Source organism: Elgaria multicarinata, chromosome 1 (assembly GCF_023053635.1).
Source record: "Elgaria multicarinata webbii isolate HBS135686 ecotype San Diego chromosome 1, rElgMul1.1.pri, whole genome shotgun sequence".
NCBI classification, from domain to species: domain Eukaryota; kingdom Metazoa; phylum Chordata; class Lepidosauria; order Squamata; family Anguidae; genus Elgaria; species Elgaria multicarinata.
In genome coordinates this window covers 170161181-170182025 of record NC_086171.1, presented here as the reverse complement: position 1 = coordinate 170182025, position 20845 = coordinate 170161181, and the positions used below count along the sequence as shown (strand labels likewise).

General features: G+C 42.0%; 1 protein-coding gene across 1 annotated transcript in view; it reads left to right on the top strand.

The window, feature by feature from the left end:
* Nucleotides 1-19219, top strand: part of PLXNA2 (plexin A2) — a 498241-nt gene extending 479022 nt beyond the window's left edge. Inside the window, exons 28-32 of the mRNA XM_063142969.1 lie at nt 3902-4092; nt 5075-5244; nt 12940-13152; nt 14405-14555; nt 17619-19219. Of these exons, the coding sequence (XP_062999039.1) occupies nt 3902-4092; nt 5075-5244; nt 12940-13152; nt 14405-14555; nt 17619-17714 (821 nt within the window). The 3' untranslated portion in view covers nt 17715-19219. The remainder of the gene's footprint in view (nt 1-3901; nt 4093-5074; nt 5245-12939; nt 13153-14404; nt 14556-17618) is intronic.
* Nucleotides 19220-20845: the final 1626 nt, after the last annotated feature.

Genomic DNA, 20845 nt, shown 5'->3' with positions numbered 1-20845 from the left:
GTTTCTGTCCTTACAGAGACTAAGGGCCTTGCTAGACGATGCCGGATAAGCCAGCAGGGAGGCGGAGCGACGGCTCGCTAACTTTAGCGCGTGCCGCCCCGCCTCCTACACGCACGACGAGCAGGGACTACGGAAGCCCTGCAGCGTCGGCCATTCTTTTTTTTGTTGTTAAAGGGGCCACGTGCGCCCCGAAGACTCCGGACAAGGTAAGCGGGTTTTTTTTTACTTAAGCCCCTCCATCCGCTCCTGATCCCCTCCCATGCCTCCTGCCCACTCTTTCCCCGCCCTCCTTCCCGTCCCCGATCTGTGCCACCCTCAGCCCTCCCTCCCGTATCTGTGCCACCCTCCGTCCCATCCCCGATCTGTGCCACCCTTGGCCCTCCATCCCGTATCTGTGCCACCCTCCGCCCTCCGTCCCGTCCCCGATCTGTGCCACCCTCGGCCCTCCCTCCCGTATCTGCCACCCTCTGCCCTCCGTCCCGTCCCCGATCTGTGCCACCCTCACCCCTCCCTCCTGTATCTGTGCCACCCTCCCCCTCTCCTGCCGGTCCAGCCTTCCCCCTATCTCCCCCCCTGGATCCCCCCGGCCCGATGGGCACAGCGCTCGTATGAGCGCTGTACCCAGTCCGTGGCTTCTCCCGGCTACTCGCGAGTAAGCGAGTAGCTGCAAAAAGCCACAGACCTTGCTAGGCATGGCGTGTTAGGGGAGGCTTCAGCACGGCCTGACCCTGGATTCCCCTGTGCGTCATCTGGACGCACAGCAGGGAAACCGGGCCTCACAGTGCGCTAAGGCCTCGTCTAGCAAGGCCCTAATTCTTTGATTCTCGATCTTAGTGGTCTCACCTGTTAATTGTGCCAGGTGGCACAGAAGCTTCTGAGAATTCTTATCCCAGTGTCGCTTGGAAAATACACTCGGTAACAGGATCTACACTACTGCTTTAAAATGGTTTATAACCACGCTGACAACTGTTGAGGCCCAGGACACCCTGCATATACAGTTTTCAAAATGTGTAGATCTGGCCTTTGTTTGGTAGACTGGGGCATTTCCCAAACACAGGGCACAGTCCAAACCTCCATGGTAGTTTTAGTGTACATATGGAACACTTCACATACAAAAATTCTGTGAAGTAGGGATTCCTACTCCACCTGTGAAATGGGGATTCCCACTGAGATCACTTGTGCATGTACCAGAACCATTGGTTTGGGCAATTTCTCTGAAACGGTTACACTCTGAGAGCTAATCTACACATTATATTTAATATGTATTATGCAGCTCCATTTGTTCTTTTTCTTTTCTCAAAAGTAAGTGCAGAAATCCAATCCATACTTTGACCCTAGCATGTGGTGAGGTAAAAAGTGCTTTAACCCTTTATCCCCCACTGTGGTCCCCAGTCTAAATCAAGCAGCCCACAGCTGCAATTTGAATAGGAGAACCTTTTTTCTCATGCAAATTACAGGGGCGGGCAGTTGGCAGTCAGCACTGGGATCACTGTGGGTGGGAAGGGGTTAAAGCCTCTCCTACTCCCACCACCCTGTTTATTTTTGAGTAAAGTAAAAGAAGAGATGTAGTTGCATGCTATGTATTAAAGGCAACATTTAGTTTCAACCTGGGTTACTATTGCTTAAATTCCCTGTTCAAAATATTTTGCAATAGATGTAGTAATCAAATATCCAGGATTCTCGGATATCCCCACTAATATTCAAATAATGAGGTTGCAAAACTAATAATTTTGGTAAAAATTCAGCTAAGCCATCTGAAGATGGATTTAAATATTATTTTACATGTGCACCCAGAAATGTTTATTTGTACATCTAAAATTTAATGTGTAAATAAGATGTGCCTAATATTATCCTATTTTGGTTTTGGGCAGAAATTAGCTATTTGTCAGGGATGGAAAAATTATTCAGAAAATAAATTTAATTGTGACACTACTCATCTTTTTTCAATTGTGTCTTATGTTGTTCCTCAAGATGCTGCTGTGATACTATTGGCTGGTATTTCTTTTTTCTTTCAGCCTTAATCCCATCAGGGACCTCAACCAATCAGGAAGCATGATCATGTCACAGTACTAAACAGCCAATCAGATTTGGCTATGCACTGACATCACTAATGAAAACGTCAGTTCAGAATACTGCTAAGTTAAAAAATTAGATGTAAATTATAAATGCCCTGACCCTTTCCAGGGAAAATGCACTCTTGCTTTTCAGCACTTTTCATACTCCTCTGCCAAACAGGGATGTGTGCACCGGCATAGCTATTGGGGGTTAGAGGGATCACATTCCCACTGCCAAGGCAACAAGAACTCTTCCTTGCATATTTAAATGTACATTTTTATGTACAACCAATGCACATCTAAATGTGGCTGTCATTCCTCTTCACTTCCTTTTTTTTCAGTTGAATGTACATTAACATAAATGTGTCAATATGAACACGTATTTTCCATTCGATATTTTTTTTTAATATTAAACAAAAAGAATAAAAAAGAAATTTGAATACTGATTTTGGGGTACAAATATTTTATTACAAAAACAAACTGGGATTAAAACCAAATATCAAATTTGAGAATTGGGACTAGATTATTTTTGTCTTCTATTTTTGGTAAAAGTTTGTGTTGGCCCAAAGAATTGTTGTACCATATGTCTGGTAATAAAACACCAGGATGCTTTACTAAATTTGCAAATAGAATGGTTTTTCAGCTCTTTCATTTTGTGTGTGAGAGAGTTCTAAGCACTATCCAACTTTATCCCTCTAATTCTCTAACATATTTCTATAAAAGAACCCATGGACAACTTTTCTAAGGGTCAGGAGACCACCATAACAACTTTGTTAGGAGACCACCATAACAACTCTGCAACAATATAGCTTTGTTTGCATCTGACTAGGAGACATCCCTTTTGAAGTTCTTCCAGGCTAGGATTCCTGTTTTAAAGACCGAAAATAGTTGCATCTGACAAGATCATTGTTGAACTGTTCAGTTAGAAGTCGTTGACATAAGAGCATTTGCACGCAATGAGTCCTCCAGTTGTTGCTAACATTGATATTGATATCTTTGATTACGCAGATGGCATGCAAATGAAGCTGCATATTTACTCTCTCCATTTGCATTATGAATCAGTGCAGAGCTTAGTTTAAAAATAGAATGATTCAGTGCTCTCACCCCTTAATTACATCCACAGGAATATTCATATTTATCTGAGCATTAATCAAGAGTGAAGCTTTTGAAAATTTCGTAATGATTCAGTCATTCTCCTACTAATTTATGGGGATCCCCTTAATCCTACTGTCACCCAAAAGGGAAGAGCAGCAAATTAAGAAACCAGTTTGAGCTGGTCACAGCAAAACAGGCCTTTGTTCAAGAATAAAATGGAAGAAAGTTTTGTTTTTAAAGAAAACTGTATAGACTGGCTTGACTTTACTCCCCAAAAAACTTTTTCCAATTTCTGATAAATAATAAGGAAAACTTCATGTGATATAGGAGGACATATGTCCTTTTAGCTTAACTTCCTATTAAATATTGTAGCTATATTGGCCAAAATGACTTCCGTTCAGAAGGGTTTGTTTTCAGACCTATTAAATCAATCCTGTGATCCAAGAACCGTTATGTCCATGAGGTCAATTGTAGTGGCACATAATACTGGCCACATCACACCCTCATGCATCATAAAGCATAAAAAATGCCTGGACCTTTTTGCACCATTCCAAAAATTAGATGGATCGGCTCAATGAACTGGAAATTGTTTGAGAAAGACTTGATAGTGTGTTTACCTTGTCATTACTGTTTAAATAAGCCACAGAAGATGCCTTCACTGTTAGAGAACTGTGGACAAAGGGAGACAGAGATGTACCGAAGCCTGCTTTCCTTTTGCGCATTACCAGTTTCTTTTTCCTCTTTTTCCTCAGATTCCACATTTCGGTACACAGGCAGCCCAGACAGTCTCCGTTCCAGGGCACCCATGATTACCCCAGATCTAGAGAGTGGGGTGAAAGTCTGGCACTTAGTCAAGAATCACGACCATGGTGACCAGAAAGAGGGAGATCGGGGCAGTAAGATGGTGTCAGAAATCTACCTGACGAGGCTGCTAGCTACAAAGGTAATACAGGGCTTTGATTTTAAATCTCTTTTTCATCACCTGAAAGTGTTTGACTTCACAGTGGAATTTATTACTGTTCTGTCTCTTTGCATACAAATAATGAAAGCAGTAATTAAATGAACAATGAAACAATTTAAGACCATCCCACAAGTGAGTTAGTAACAGAGGCTAAGGACATAGCTAGATGGGGCTTTATCCCGGGGCGATCCCCAGGATCGTCCCTGTGCATTCACATGACACACAGGGGATCCAGGGATCAGGGAGGGATGATCCCTCCCTTGCCACGGGATATGGCCCTACACTTTAGGTCTGCTTTTTCTGTGCTCAGGATGATCCCGAGACTGTAGAAAATGTGTCCAGGCATCGTGGTTTGTCCCGGCTCCTCGCAGTTACTCACGAGGAGCCGGGACCCATGCACAGGGCGCCAAGCTCCTCAGGAGCTCGGCGCCCATCGGGGGGAACTGATTTTTTTTTAAAAAAACCAGCACAACTTACCTTTTGTGCACAAGCGCTCCTGTGCTCCTTCCTCTTTAAGAAAAACAAAAACAAAATTGTGGGCACAATGTCCTCTCTCTCCGAGGCCATTGCACGCCGCGTGTAAACAGAAGGGGAGATCTCACAATAAAAGTATCGCAAGATCTTCACCCCTCCGTCGTGCTAGACTGGTAGGTCTAGCTGAGGCCTCAGTAGAGCAGACAAAAGTTAAACTATTCCATACCAGCACCGGCATGAGAAGAGAGGGATACCAGCTACTCTATGTTGCCTATGCAATGTGGGGACATGCTTTCTTTTCCCCGTGTGAACTCTGCCCAGTTTCTTCCCCTCCTTCCCTGAAGTATCAACAAAAAGGGAACAACTGCAAATGTGTCTGCGACGTTACTGAGGCTGTTTCTACTCAACCTCTAACAAAACTGTCCTGCACCTGCCTCTCCTCATGGCTTGTGGTCAAATACCTTCATACTTTGGTTTCTGCTTCCATCAGGGTACACTGCAAAAGTTTGTGGACGACTTGTTCGAGACCTTGTTCAGCACTGTGCACCGAGGCAGCGCTCTCCCACTGGCTATCAAATATATGTTTGATTTCCTGGATGAGCAAGCAGATAAGCATGGCATCCATGACACCGATGTGAGGCACACCTGGAAGAGCAACTGGTGAGAGGGGTCAAGGTTTATGGGTATGGAGAAAGAGCTGAACTATGTTGATGTGTATTGTATAGGGTTTGTGTAAATCAAGCCTGTCATGGAACTGCCTGGAATGTTTTGAGCTTGCTTTCTGAAGTTAAACACATGAACACATTTTGATGGTCCATATTGCTCTAGAATTTCAAGCAGTCGTGTGTGTGTGTTGTTGTTGTTGTTGTTGTTAGAATTAGCAGATATTGTTGCATTCACTGGACCTGGCCTTAGACAATATTGTTGCATTTTTATTAATCCAGGGGGCTGCATTTACAGCGATGGGTTTCCGCCATGATAAGCAAAACCCCGCGCTTTGCTACTTTGGGATGATGGCAGCTAATCCCAATGCTACAGCAAAAGTGGGGGGTTTAGGGAGCCAGGCCAGCCCTCTGCCTGGGGGGACAGTGACCAATTGGGGTCACCATCTGCCTGGTCGTGTCTTTGCTGAATCTTCAGAGTGAGCATAGACGGCAGATGTGGCATACTCGCCTTGGTCCCGAGAAAAAGGTCGAGGGAGGTCCCTGACTTCTTTTCTTCGCAGCTTTGCAGGAAAGCCCCCAGGTGGCTGCACGTTGGCTGCTGTGTCATATAATTGATGCAGCACCACTGCACACCACTTCGCAGCACCTTGCAGATAGACAGCGCCCTGTACTGCACTGAAATGGGTCATTCAAATTCACAGTGCAGCTGAACAGGTCTCAGCTAAGAGAAGGTGAATTCAGAGACTCAGATTCTAGTCTATTCTTCAGAAAGATGTATTTTCTAAAGACTCTCAAGCTTTAAACAACAACAAGTAAAAAACACACCAAAGAAATAACTCTTCAGGAAAGTCGTCTTCATTTACTCCCGAAAAAGAAGGTGGATTTTATTGTGCCCAACTCCCTTTCTAGGCAGGCTGTTGCTACTTCTTTTAATGTTCAGTTTTTTCTCTAATATTTTCTAGGTAGTCAGTTTGATGGTTTAGCACCATCTGCTCCCCCCAAATAGTAACACAAATTAGGACCATGCAGTCTTGTGCAGAAATTTACTGTAGCATGTTTAATACTACTCCTTTTAACATGGACTTACCAGATTTGCTCAAGAGCACTCCTATAAATGTCTGCATGTTTTCCTGTCACTTCATCAGCACCTCACCAAAGCTTCAAAGAGGTATCTTGGAACTGCAGGGTACAGTTTTCCTTTTTGATCTCTCAACCCCATAGTCTCAGTACCACATTCTGGTTGAAGGGGAAACTGGCAGAGGTCTAAGCTGATAGTGCCTTAGACCATCTGCAGCTATAGTGACCATCTTGCTCAACATGGAAAGTTGGAAAGTGAGAAATGGGCTTCAGTGTTTGAAGTAATGGGAAGAGAGTCCCAATTCTGAGGCTGTCTGTGTACTCTATAGGGCACATTTATTGTTTCACCCACCAGATGGTCCAGCTTCATTGGATTGGCTTTCACCAACATTTTGTTCTTGGCAGTGATAAAACCTAACACTTCAAAGAAAGCACAAGATTTGCATTAGGTAGGTGTAGAATAATTTGACCTCAAAGTCCCTTGGTTTATAACCATTCATTTTCAGGACAGAGGCTTGCGATTGATTCATGCCCCTCTCTCATTAATTATTTTAGCCTTATTAATTATTCCATTACTTGATAGTGTTATCACATCTAGAGCTGATTGAGTGATGCACTCTCAGTCAGTAGAGCCAGAAATGCAATCCGTGTTCTCTGAACAGCATGGGGGTGCCTAAAGGGCAAAGGAAATGTTTGGCTCTATCACTGAGAAGAGATGACAGGCCTTAGAAAAGGGTAAAAGGAGCTGCTCAGGGAAGCCAACATGAACACAATATACAAATGTGGTTGTAACTAGAGCTCAGCCAAATGTACAGGAATTTCATGAGCCTCCCTTTATTCGCCATCACTAGATCTACACCTCGTGTCAAATCATTATGATCCCATCATGGTAATGATATATCTCTCTTGCACATTTATCCCTTGTAGGCCACACAATGACATTTGTTGAAATATTTTGGATAATGTGGAATAAAAAGCAGGAAGTAACACTAGGGAAGTGGTATATGGAATGTGTGATGCGGCCCAACAGTTATCAGTGCACTTCAATAGCACTACAAAGCAGTAGTGTAGTTCTAGCCCATATGTAAGCCCTTTCCTGGTGCCTGTAACTGTGGGTGAGAGCCAGGGTGAGGCAGGTCCTCACCATATATACTGGTGAGGCAGACTCTTCTTGAGTGATATAAAAGGAGGTCACCTGAAATTTTACTTAGTTGGGAATCAGGAGGTCCACCTAGCTCAGCCCAGGACTGCCCAACTCTCCACCCCCACCCCCCAAAAAATCCCTTTGGAGCTTCCTGCACAGCTCTTTTTGCAAGAAGCCCCAAAGAGGGGGTTTTGTTATCAAAAACTCAACAATTGTGAAAGCAAAACACGACCCAAATCAATAGTTGTGGCTTGGTTGCAGTACTACACACAGGTGACTGTTCAATTAGCCACTTTTCAAATGTTTTGAGGACTTCCAGCCTGATCTTGCATAAGGGATGAGGCAGCTGAGAGGATCTCATACTTCATCTGATTACGACTGATGGAAGCAGCATTTTTTATTCTACATTTTCAGAACAATTGCTGCTATTACATATTTCTTTAGCTATTTTAGGATTAAAATTTCCCTGGGTTAAAAATTTACTACAGTATCGAAAATAAAAGCTCATATATACACAAAGTGCCAACCCCAGACTGTGTATGTGTGTGTGTGTGTATGTGTGTGTGTGTTCAATCCCTTGTGGTTTGAAAAGCCTCTAATCATCCTGTCTGCCAAAGCCAGATTCCCTGCTAAGGCTGTAGGGAGCTAAAAACAATTTAGCGAAGCTTTAGAGGAATGGGTTATTAGGATAAAACGTTGGAATCCTGAATAAAATGACACTTCTTAAAGCTACCAAGTGGCGCCGACGAGCAGAGATTTTTTCCCCCTATGGCTGCCAGATCACATGGGCCTGCAGCATAAAGAGCTCCCCAACTGTTGCTAATCCTTGCATGCAACAGCTAGAAAAGAACCCGGAGAGGAGAGACAGACACTTCAAACTCAGACCAGCATTTAAATCTTCCCCTTTCAGCTGTGATCATGCAAACAGACAAAGCCACTTTACACTGAATCGGATCATTGGTCCATCAGGCTCATTTGGTCCATCTAGTCTTCTCCAACCCTCCTATCCAGATTAAGTGAATTGAACTTAATTCCTATTGAAATCAATTGGAAATAACCTAAGTCATAACTAAATTGTCCCATTGATTTCAGTGGGGTCTAAGTTCAAGAGATGGAAAAATCTATTTCCAGTCTATATCACTTTTGCATGCTTTTACTCATAATTTCATTCCACTTCCACATTAATCTGCAAAGGTTTTTATTTTTCTCAAAATGCATATTTAAATATGTTGTTTAAATATGTATTTAAATGCATATTTTGTCTCAATATGTACTGTATTTTGGTACACTTAAATTGCTGAGAACTGCATTGCAACATGCAGTGAAGTGTAAATCTACTGAGTAGCCAAGTTCCAATTCACACATTAGTCCAAAAGGTGCAGATCAATTTGTATAGGAATTTTAAAAAGATATAAGCATCTCTAGGTGAATCTTGGTCTTTGTACATGCTAAGTATTATTCTGACATCGAACTGTGGCCCTTTTCCAAGAACTTCAATCCTGCCACAAGTAGATTGCCAATTAAAAGAAGGAAAGACTTTTTTTGTGTGTGTGTGTGTGTGTTTTAAATTTGTCTGCTGCCAAATTGCAAAGGCTTGGCCATAGGGAACACTTCTTTGGGATGTGGAGGGCGAGAGAGTATGCCAGTCTCACACACACACCCTGTTTTTGACAGCTGCCAATGAAAAATTGAGACATCTACATTCCTCTCTACCAGCAGTACCATCAGCTTACCCATGTGAGATAGAACCTTCTCTTCAAAATCTGAGAACATAAGACCAATGGCCTAACTAGTCCAGCATACTGTTCCTACAATAGCCAACCTGATGCCTGTGGGAACCCTACAGCAGAACATGAGTTCAACAGCACTCTCCTGCTCATGTTCTCTAGCATGATATTGTCATGCTAACCATGTTATTGTCTAATCCTCTTTTAAAGCCATTGGAGTTGGTGGACATCATTACAAGGTTGTACACCCAATATATATTATTCTTTGTGATACCACTGGGTATGGAGATGGGCAGTAGTAAGTGGAATCAAATAACTAGATGAAATTTAAAACAAATAAAAAACTAATTGATTTAGAAAAAGGGACATTGTCCCAAGGCATTCAGCAAAAATAATGTAGATGCTCCACACCATTTCTGTGGAATTTGAGAATATGCTTCTCACGGAACCATTCATTCCCATAACATGCACATAATATGGCAAAATAGCATTGTTATCCCTATTTTATAAATGAGTTATTACATTCACTGAGATTCAGGAGAACCAATAACAGAATTATGTAGCTGATTCAAACTGCCCAGGCTAAGTTGTTGCATCTTTATGCCAACTTTTTTTTCCCTGGGCGTTTGGCCTGTAGCTGCCATTACATGTAGGAGAGATTACTTGTATCCCTGAATGCCCCTGAAGAAAGAAAGATTTAAGCCTCATGGTGTACCTGAGATTGAGGTGTTTTGCTCACACTTGAAGGTCAGTCAGTAGAAGTGTTGAGTAAAGTCGCTGAGAGGAAACTGAGGACAAGGTTGGTAATTTATTACAAAATTAAAGAATAGCGAAATGCTGCTTGTACAAAATCCAAGTCAGATAAAAGAGCAAAGCAGGAATCTAGCTAGCATTGGGCATACCCTTATTGAAGCGGGATGCCTTGTCACATGCTTGAAAGCTAGCAGGAATGTGCAGCTTTGTTGATCCTGCCATACAGAAAAATGAATCATAACTTACCTTTGGTTGCAGATGCCTGAGACTTAGAAGGAAAGCTTCTAATACACCTTCCAAGACAATGGGCAATAAGTAGCCTTCCTCTGGTTTTTGGAGCTGATGCGTGAGCCAAAGCAGCAAGAAAATAGCTATAAGTGGCCTGCGATTTTGTAATGTGCAAACTGACAAGTGCAAGTCTGAGATGCATGGACAATGGAAAACCTTTCTGGAGAGTTTGCCAGAAACATGCCTCAGTGTTGCAGTTGATCATGCACCCAGTAAAACAACAACACCTGTCTGTGGTAATTTTTTGGTTGATGACACTTTTTAAGGAAACAAGTAAGGAATTGGCTCCAAGATAATAGATTTAATGAAACACATTACATGGGAGTCAAGCAACCAGCTAGATTTCTTCAAGAAGCACAGTGCTGCTTGTGGCTATTCTAAGTCCCAGATTCAGCTCATGTGTAGGCAATTTTCCTCTGGCTTTCAGGCAGTTCTTCTGGCTTTTAGCACATTCGGTGTTTCCATCTTCATTAGATAGGCATACAGGAGGGGACCGAGCTAAACTTTGTCCAGAGATCTGATCTTAATTCTGCAAAACAAAAAACGGAAGTAGAAGCAACAAACTGCCTGTTTTAGAAAATTTCAGCAAATTAATTAATTAAAAAAATTAAAACTAAAATCCAAAAGCATAACAATTATCAAACAAACTGTGGAGCAGGGAAGGCCTGGGTAAAGACAGAGGTCTTAGACAGACACCTAAAACACCACAGCTGGCACCTCCTGAATAGCAGGGGAGTGGATGTTCCATAAGGTGGGCACTGTCATGGATAAATCCCACTTTAAGGTTGCTTCCAAATGGCAATGTGCAGGTCACTGTTCAACCAGCAAGTCCTCCTCTGATTATCTTAGCAATCATATGGGTCTGTGCTGAGGAAGGCGATCCATCATGTTCCCCCTAGGGAAGGATGATGTATACATCCAATAGGGTTTTCAAACCTAGCCCTTTCAAAAAATAAAACGGGAAAATAGCACACTTTATTCCATACTCAATTATGAAGCAAAGTTGGGTGCGCACACTCTCGAATTCCTAATGGCATCAAAGTGAGCATGGGAAAATCTAGTCCCTCCTCCCTTTTTCAAATCCTCTTGCCTGTTGGCAGCTGTTCTGCCAGCAGGAGGGAGATGTCTTGGTTTTAACTCCTGCAATAATAATAATAATAATAATAATAATAATATTTCTTGCCTGCCTCTCCATTTTGATCGAGGCAGGGAACAACAATAAACAATAAAATACATAATACTCAATTAAAACATAATATACATTGTTAAAAACATCCTTAAAAACATCCTAAATACATTTTAAAAACATCTTAGAAGCTGCTTTATATAAGGTCGGACTATTTGTCTGTCTAATCCAGTATTGTCTGCTCTGTCTTGCAGCAGATGTACAGGATCTGAGAAAGAAGTCTTTCACTCACCTACTACTTGATCCTTTTTAACTGGAAACACAAGGCATTGAATCTGTGATCTTCTGCATACAACGCATGTACCCTATTACTGAGTTAGGCTCCCTCCTCCCCAATCTGCCTGAAATGCATTATAGCAACGACTGAGCCACCAAGAGCCTGAGAAAACTACATTTTCCTGGGCTCCTGGTGCCTAGGGCATTGCTGTAGCAGCATTCAAGATATCAGAGGGTGAATGAGAGAAGGGAGGAAGAGAGATCCTGCCCTACCCTGCCACCAGAGCAAGAGATGAGTAGGCTGAAGAGGGAGTTGTTCTTCTCTGGCTCACATTGAATTCTGAGCCCACAAAGTTCTCAGGAGTTGTATTACTTGCCTGTTTAAGGTGAACATAACAAGTCACTGAGGTTTTCATTCTGAACAAAGGAACTGCTGACTTCGACAGCATCACTAGTTTTGTTGTTTTCTCCCAGCATGGAAGTAGCTGTTGAAGTGGCTTGAAACAGCTGTGATTTACAGATTTCAGAGAAGGATATTTACATAATCAATAGGCGTGGTTCTCTTTCTGTGGCTGGTTACCTATATTTCAGAGTACATATTCATGTGTTGCATAGGATAACTTTGGAGTTTTTTGTTTGTTGTTAGAACATAATACTGGCATTTATGAGCAAAAGAGACAAACAGTGGCACCTAGTGACAGTTGACCCAGTAAATGTCAATTGCATTTGGTCTCTTAGGATTAAAGAGAACTCAAGAGAGCAAAGAGAATATCTGAAAACAGACTCACATTCAAAAAGAAAATTGATTGTTGGTTGGAACACACTTCTGAAGATCCATGAGAAGAGCCTATTAACACAATGCACACTGCAGATGCCCATTAACACATTAAACACAAAAACACACCCATGTGGAGAGTAACCACAAAGTAGAACCTTCACGAAAAAACCAATCCAATTCCCCTGAAGTGGCTATAAGACATTTTCACTCTGGTACGTGTCCAGCAAAAACAATCAAAAGCACATGATAAATTCAGATGAAGAAACTGCTGCCTATTGATTTTGTTTACTCATTATAACATCTTAGATGAAAATGATGTTTAACTTGGCTGGAATTTGGTACCCAGTGTGGTCTGGTTTTGACTATTTCCTGGCTGCACTGATAGCAGCCTTTGTTGCCAAAAACAGATCATTATTTTTGGCTATCAAGGGTCATTTTGTGCAAAATGGCGGCAGGGTGAGATATACTACCCTCTTCGTTCTTGGATTTGTAACGTGTCTTTCTACCCCTCTTCTGTACAGTCTTCCCCTCCGCTTCTGGGTGAATGTAATTAAAAACCCACAGTTTGTTTTCGACATCCACAAAGGAAGTATCACGGACGCCTGCCTCTCAGTCGTGGCCCAGACCTTTATGGATTCATGCTCCACCTCAGAACACCGCCTGGGCAAGGACTCCCCCTCCAACAAGTTGCTCTATGCCAAGGATATACCCAGCTATAAGAGCTGGGTGGAGAGGTCAGTGTGGGGATGAGTGCTATATTGTGAGTTCCTTCTGCAAAGCTCCACCAAGTTTGCAGTTACTGTGCCTACTGCTATTTCACTGTGAACTGAGTGAAATTGGATCAGATTTAGAGAGGCAACACAGTGTATTCTTCCTGTCTCTATTGCTGTATTTGCTAGTATGTCCATTAAGGATTTGTCTGCACATTCTGGAAGAGTTGTAGTGTTACCCCCAATGTCCTCTCCCATTCACTTTCTTAGGTGTGTGTGCGCGTTTTAATGAGACTTATTGAACTTCTGCAAAAATTACAATAACAGGGAAGTTGCAATAACAAGAGAAATCAAGAGATTGCTTACTTGTCATTTGTCAACATTCACCCACTAGTTTTACTTCCTAATGTAATATCCTTTTCCTGTGCTTCCAATTAAGTCTAGTGCAGCTTTAGTTTGTTTTTGTTTTCAGGGAGCTTTCTGTATTAGACCATCAAGGAATTCTTCCTCTTCTCCAACACCCAAAGTATTTTTACAAATGGAGTTGTTTCTTTGGTTTGCCTTTAAGAAGTGCAACTATTTTTTTAATCAACAGGCAGTTACTAGTATGTATATAATGGTTGTACAAGGGTATGTTTTATTGATTTATTTGTTTTATTAAAACATTTGTATTCCGCCCTATATCACTGGCATCTCAGGGTGGTGTACAGATAAAATCAGAACAATGTAAAACAATAAATAACATACACAGCTAAAAAAAAAGTATTAAATCATTAACAAATTAAAACTGGTAGAATTTTCTTAAAAGCAGTAGAAGCAATTAAAAACAGTTAAAACTATCTGCAACCATGGCGAATTTAGCCCTCAAAGGCTTTGATAAAAAGCCATGTTTTAACTCAGCACCAAGATGAAGCCAGCGTCGGCACCAGTCGGGCCTCCAAGGGGAGGGTATTCCACAACCAGGGTGCCACAACAGAGAAAGCCCTCTCCTATGTGCCACCATAATGTAATGGTACATGGTGATAAACAGAGTACTAGAAAAAGTGCAACTTACTTTATGTTCATTATGTAATCCTACCAGATCTTCCTGATGTTGATTAGTTTATTCAGCTCCTTTTGTGGCACACCTTGCCTGCTGAACATGACTTGCGGCTCTCATACAATTCATACATACCCTCTCCTTGCTTGTTTTGCTGTTAAACATTAGCAATAGACACATTTCGTTCTATTTCTGAACCACACCGTTCTCCCTTGTGTCTTTCCATTTCTTTTGCAGGTATTATGCAGACATTGCAAAACTCCCAGCCATCAGTGACCAGGATATGAATGCCTACCTCGCAGAACAGTCACGTCTCCACTCTGTTGATTTCAACATGCTGAGTGCACTCAATGAAATCTACTCCTACGTCAGCAAATACAGTGAGGAGGTGAGGGATTGTTCCATCCACAGAGGGGCACAAGGAACCATTTGTCTTATAAGACACTTCTATGAGTGTTGCTGCCAAGATATATGGGACACACAATGTCTTGCTTGGAAGTTGTGACTTTATTCCAATATTTTGTCACCTATTTCCATCCCCTGATGATAGCTTTGGTGGGTTTCAGGGCTTGGGGAATTTTATTCTAGCCTAGCTGCCTGTCTTCAGCTGTCATTAGCTTTTAGGGCTTCAAAGGAAGGGCAAGAAGTTAAATAGTTGCCAAAAAGTGCAATGTGTGATAATTTGTACATCTACAAAGGTCTTAGCCTAACAGCTAATAGTTACTGTATGGCTTTGGCCTAAAGTCTAGGACCTAGTATAGTTCCCTTCAAATCATAATCATTTACAATTAGAATATATATATATATTCATTCATTCATTCATTCATTCATCCAGGAACATATCTGTGCTTGCGGAATGCAAGCTGTGTTTACTAGTACGCAATCTTAACAAATGAATTATGATGAAAAGAAACCACGGCCTTCTGATATGCATTCACAACCACTGCAGAATATTAACTGCGCAATACTGTGTGTGTTCACTCAGACATCCCATTAAGTTCAATAGGGCTTACTCCCAAGTAAGTAGGTTAAGGATTGCAACCTTATTCTCTCAAAGAGAAAATTATTAATATTGTGCTTTGTAAATAAAAAGGCAAGATTCATTTAAGATAAAATGTCACAAAATACCTGTTCAAAACATTCATGTTTTGATATGTATGTATAGTAACCTAAAAGCATTTCCTCCCAAGTAGAAAATGGGCAGGACAGACCATAAGCATTAACTGTTTAAAAATGCATCAAAGAATTGTTTTACAAGAAGTTTGAAACAATGACCCAAACAGCTATATTAGGTGAGCATAAGGGCCTACACTTTTATTTTATTTTTCATTTCTATGCTGTTCCTTCAATATAAAATATTCTAAGGGCATCTCACAGCCATAATAATATTTTTTATTGTGGCTAGTTTTTCCTTGTCACAGGCTAACACTTCAAAACCCTAGCCATTCAAAGCTTGGCACCAAAAAGATTAAAAGGCAAGCATCCCTGAGGAGAGAATTCCATCACCAGGGTGCCACAGCCGAAAAGGTCCTCTCTCTAGTTGCCACCTTGCTTCACCTCAAAGGGTATGACCACTTGGGGTTAATCCTGGAAGGGTGATCTCCACAGACAGACAGGATGGTGTGGAGAAAGGTAACCTGGGCCAACATCATGAAAGGCTTTAAAGTTAAGCACCAGCACAATGAATTGTGCTCAGAAATGGACCAGGGACATTTTCCCACCAACTGGTCCTGGTTAAAAGCTTTGCAGCTGTATTTTGAACCAGCCCGCACATACAATGCACTGCACTAGTATCTCTACTGTAGTGCATCTGCCAAATGAGATTGCTGTCTTTTCTCCTTTGAACAGCAGACCATTATGCCATCTTACATGATGCTTTTGAAACTCCTCTGAGTTTCAAAAACAGTTTTCCAAAGCTCCCTCGGGTCTGCAAAAATCAGGAGCCCATTTTGCAGGGGGTTTCTGGCCCATATGATGTAACTTTATAATGTAACCAAAATATCTCACAACCATAAAACTGAGCATGTATCATTAAGACAGAAATACACTAAAACATTAAAAATTATATTTTTTGCTGCTGGGAAAATTTATCACAGCCTTGAAATAGAAGAACTTTGCCCAGCACCAAAAAGGTAGAAAAGTTGGCACCAGGTGAGACTCTCCAAAGAGACCAATCCATAAATGGGGCATGGAGAAGGCCTTCTCTCCAGTCATGGGCACTGATACAATATGACCTAGTTTCTTATCCTGAAGCTTTTACAAATATCTCTAGAAGTTTGCCATCTCTACATTGATATAAATGGGCTTATAAATCCCCGTAGTATCATTGATTGAAAATGTATGTAGTGAAAGATGTTTACTCTTGCTTAAACAAAACAAAACACCCGTGTCTTCTCTGAGGTATATGATCTTTTTTACTAGTCTTTGAAAGGTTGCCTCATTTCAGGTTGTATTTGTTTTCTTTACCATTATCCAAAGTGTGTTTCAAGTAGAATCGAATTAATGGTGACTCTTCATCCTGATGAGATTAGGTCACAGTCTTCAAAGAAAGCAGGGGGGTGGTGTTTTATCCAGCTCTTGAAAAGCTGCACTGCTCTCAAAATGCTTTTAAAAATCATTGTGGCCTATGGAGCCATCCCACCATCCCTTGTCTCCCCAGAAACAAATAGCATGGCACAACCTGAACACCATCTATTTTGCAAAGTGTTGCTGGCAGCATGGGCTCTTCTGATGGATGCATCACTTGAAACCAAGTTCCCACCATCTGTTCAGCCCTTTAATTTGCAGTGCAAGAAAAGCCTATTTTGCAATTACAACCATTAAAGGCAAAGCTTTTGTCATTTAATTGCGTGTATAAGCGTGTGGTACTGTGCAGCAGCCATTTGCCGATTAGGAATGAGAACCTCATTACTTTCCTGCTAAATGATACAGGAAATGTAGCATCCAGAATATTATTGTGTTCTTTGCCGGTAATGTGCACCAACACGATAACACATAAATGAGTATGGGATCATGAATGCAATGGCACTCTATACTTTGCCTTCCTTTCATCCCTTACATTTTTTCTGGGAAAATGCAACTAAGTACTAGGACTAGGCTAACCAGCTACACTTTAGCATCCAGCTGCCTCATCCAAAGAGCCTACCTAGCATGAGGTTCTATCACCATTGGACTTTGGATCTCTAGAAAAGTTTTAATACCGTAAGTATTAACAAAACTAGGCTGAAATGTCATTCCATGGATTATTCCTTGGTAATCCATGGAATGGAACAAACATGTTGTACTCTTATAGGCTGTAGACTATTTCACCATGACTTTTGAAGACCCTTCCTTTGTTCCTGTCTTTGTTTCCCTCTCTCTTTCCTTTCATCCTTCCATTTAATCTGACTCACTCTGTCAGCTCATTTTATTTCCTGTGCTTTCTAAAACCTTGGTCTCGATTTGGTTCCAGATCATCGGGGCTCTGGAGCAAGATGAGCAGGCGCGCCGGCAGCGTTTGGCATACAAAGTAGAACAGCTTATTGGTGCCATGTCTATGGAGAGCTGAAGAAAGGAGCAGGAACTCCTACAACAAAGAAAATGAAGTGGTTACTTCAAAGGTTTCTGGGAATGAAGAGTAAAACAGGCAAGGAGGCCACAGGGAACATACCTGAATTACTGTGACAACCTCCGAAAAAACAACAAAAAAGCAGAAGTTGGCCCAGATACTTAGGTCAGAACTCATCAGATTCCAGTTGAAAGAATGGGAGAAAACCAAACCAATCACATCTGTGCGTCTCAGAAACCACTTGGATTTGCCAAGAACTTCAGCTCTTCAAGTTGTAACCTAGAAAGATCCTGGGAAACCTAGATTCCTCCATGACTGCTGCTTTGCATGAAAGTTGTTTGATGTATATTAGGAGATAACAAAAACACTATTTAAAGTTTTTTTCTTTGTTTTTTTAAAGAAAAAGGAAAGAGAGAAGGAAAAAAATGAAATGTAACAAAAACCACAGTGGCCACATCAAATATCCCATTGAAAAGATTCCACTGCACACACTGCCCCTCCCATCCCATGAGATCCTCGTTAGCGGTGGCTCAGATGGATGGTTCGCGAGTGGATTCTCACGCCTTTGGGAATGTTTGAAAAACTCCATTATTCCTCTTCCTGGGAACTTACAGAAAACCCCACGAGCACAAATTTGCACCAAACCTTTTAAACAGTGCAGTTGGGGAAGTGTCCGCAAAAGGCACTTAGCAGAAATGTATGAGTGGAAAAGCCATCCAGTCATCCAACCCATCTGTCTTGAAATCCAACTTCAACTATGTATTTATAGAGTGCGGATATTTTTTTAATACTCCTTATTTCCCATTGGAGGGGCGCTATGATTTTATGAAAGTCCTTCATTCCTCTTCAACTTTGACACAAAACTCAACCTGTTGGGGGGGGGGGAAATCCTCCCTGTTTCTCTGTGTTTGACAACTATGTTCCTAAAGAATGTCCTGTCCGTTTGAAGCTAAGGAAGTTGTGAGTGGTTTAAACTGAAATTGGTGCATTGTGCTATTCTGCAGGTGCGATTTGTGTAAAAACTAATTGGCTTTCTTAGTTGCTTGGGATATGGGATGGTTAGCTTTTGGGTTGTTGTTGTTGTTATTGTTGTTGTTGTTGTTTTTCCCTAGTCACTATGTGATTTCTTGCAGTTTAAAGAAAAAAACAACCCTGTTTACAACAAGCAATACTTGAACAGTGTAGACCTAGTGAGGCGACATATTTATTGCTCTCCCTCTTCAGATCCACTGATCCTTATGCGATCGGGACAAACAGTATTTGCATTTTTCTCACACCATGTGCAAGGTCATACAGAGGTCAAGCATAAGACTTCTCGGTCCACTGGGAGGGTGAAGTGAGGGAGTCTTCTCTAGACAAAAGGAAATGGCACACTCTACACGCCAGTTAATGGCTGTCTTTGTCTTTGTCCATGTGTCTCGTCTCGGGTTAGGTTTCTTAGATGACCCTAAGAGCCCATTTCTTAGTGATCAATGGAAGGCTGATGATGTCTGTGAGTTGTTGTTGTTCTTTTCACACACACACACACACATACACACACACAAGACCAAAGCTTTCTTGTCCCCTTCAGGCGTGCCAAGTAGCAGGAGGTATGCTGTAAATATTTCTCTCTGTAATAAATATTGATATTTGTGCAGGCTGCAGTTAAGAGGGGTGACTAAGGGGCAAGGCGATTAGGCCTAATGGAAGGCAGGATATCGACCACATGTTTTCAGATCCCGTGACTGGAATCCGAGTCAGATTGAAGAGAAGCAAAATGGCTTTCTCAAATGAGGTCTGGGATGGGCTGTTTCTACCACTGTCTTGTATGATGATTCTGATCCTGTCACAGTTTCCCTGAAGGCTGTAGCATTTTCAGAATAATCCAGGGTTGTTGAAAGCTGCTCAAAATGGAATCAGCGGATGCCATCTCATGTTAGCTATAGGTTGCTTGAGCATTAATACTAGAAAAACCTAAAGAGATTTAGAACTTTGAGACTTCTTCCATTGAGCACTTACAGAATACTCCAAAATGGTTGTTCCTTGACAAGCAAGGGGTTGTCAAGGGACAACCATTTTGGAGTATTCTGTAAGTGCTCAATGGAGGAAGTCTCAAGGGTCAGAAGACCCAAAGCTTTTGCTCCTACCCCACATTTACAACATCTGTCTATGTTATATCCAGGAACTATCCTTGCCTTATAAATCCAAGGCAAGACTCGGCTTTAAAGAGAGAGTCTGGAAGGGATGGTTACCCTAGCACCCATTACACATTATACCCATGAAAGGGGCTCCACACTATTAACAAGCAGTGGGCCTGTACTTCCTCAGTGCTGATACATTGAGCATTCATAGAGCTCTATGCTTGTAGACTCCCATGCAATCTGGAACCTTACACAATTGATGTTCCAGATTGCAGGAAAGCAAGAGTGCTCAGAGTTCTAGGCGCACAGGCTTCTTCTCTTCAGATGTCCATGCTCATTGGGGAAGCAGGGAGGCTTGCAACACCATAACAGGGACCAGTGGCATGGGCCGTTAACTGTGCAGACCTCCTGCCCAAGGGGACTCATACGTTACTGATATTGGACTAGTGAATCACCATATCAGAAAGGAGGAACTGGCTTCTTCTTTGGCAGAGTAGACAGTTCTTGCCACCAATGGCTTGCGCAGATGCGTATCAGCCAAAGTGTTCCCACCTTCCAGCACACACCACTCCCATTCCCCTCAGAACAAGACAGGGGGGTGCTTGTACAAAAGGCTGTGGGTGAGTGGGTTTCACACCGAGAATCTCCAATTTTTACTTTCAAACCATTATCCTGAATGCTGCCAGCAAAAGGAGCAACTTGCTGCTTCAATTATAATTCATTATAAGCTGTGCCAAGCCCACTTTCCCCCTGATAATTCACTTTCATATGTTTCCCTGGGCCCTATTAATAGCCTGAAAGAAATACTAATGACTGACCTTGTACAAGAAGCCAAAGCCTTTGACATTCACAGCAGCCAGAGCTTTGCAGCCAGAAAGCTCTGATTTACATTGACTTGGCAGGAACAGGGACCAGGAGCCAAATGCAAGAAGCATCTCAGAGGAAGGGCAGCCCAGTTTCAGGAGAGTCACTTCTGTACCCTTCGGCAATGTGGCGAGTCTGATTGCAAAG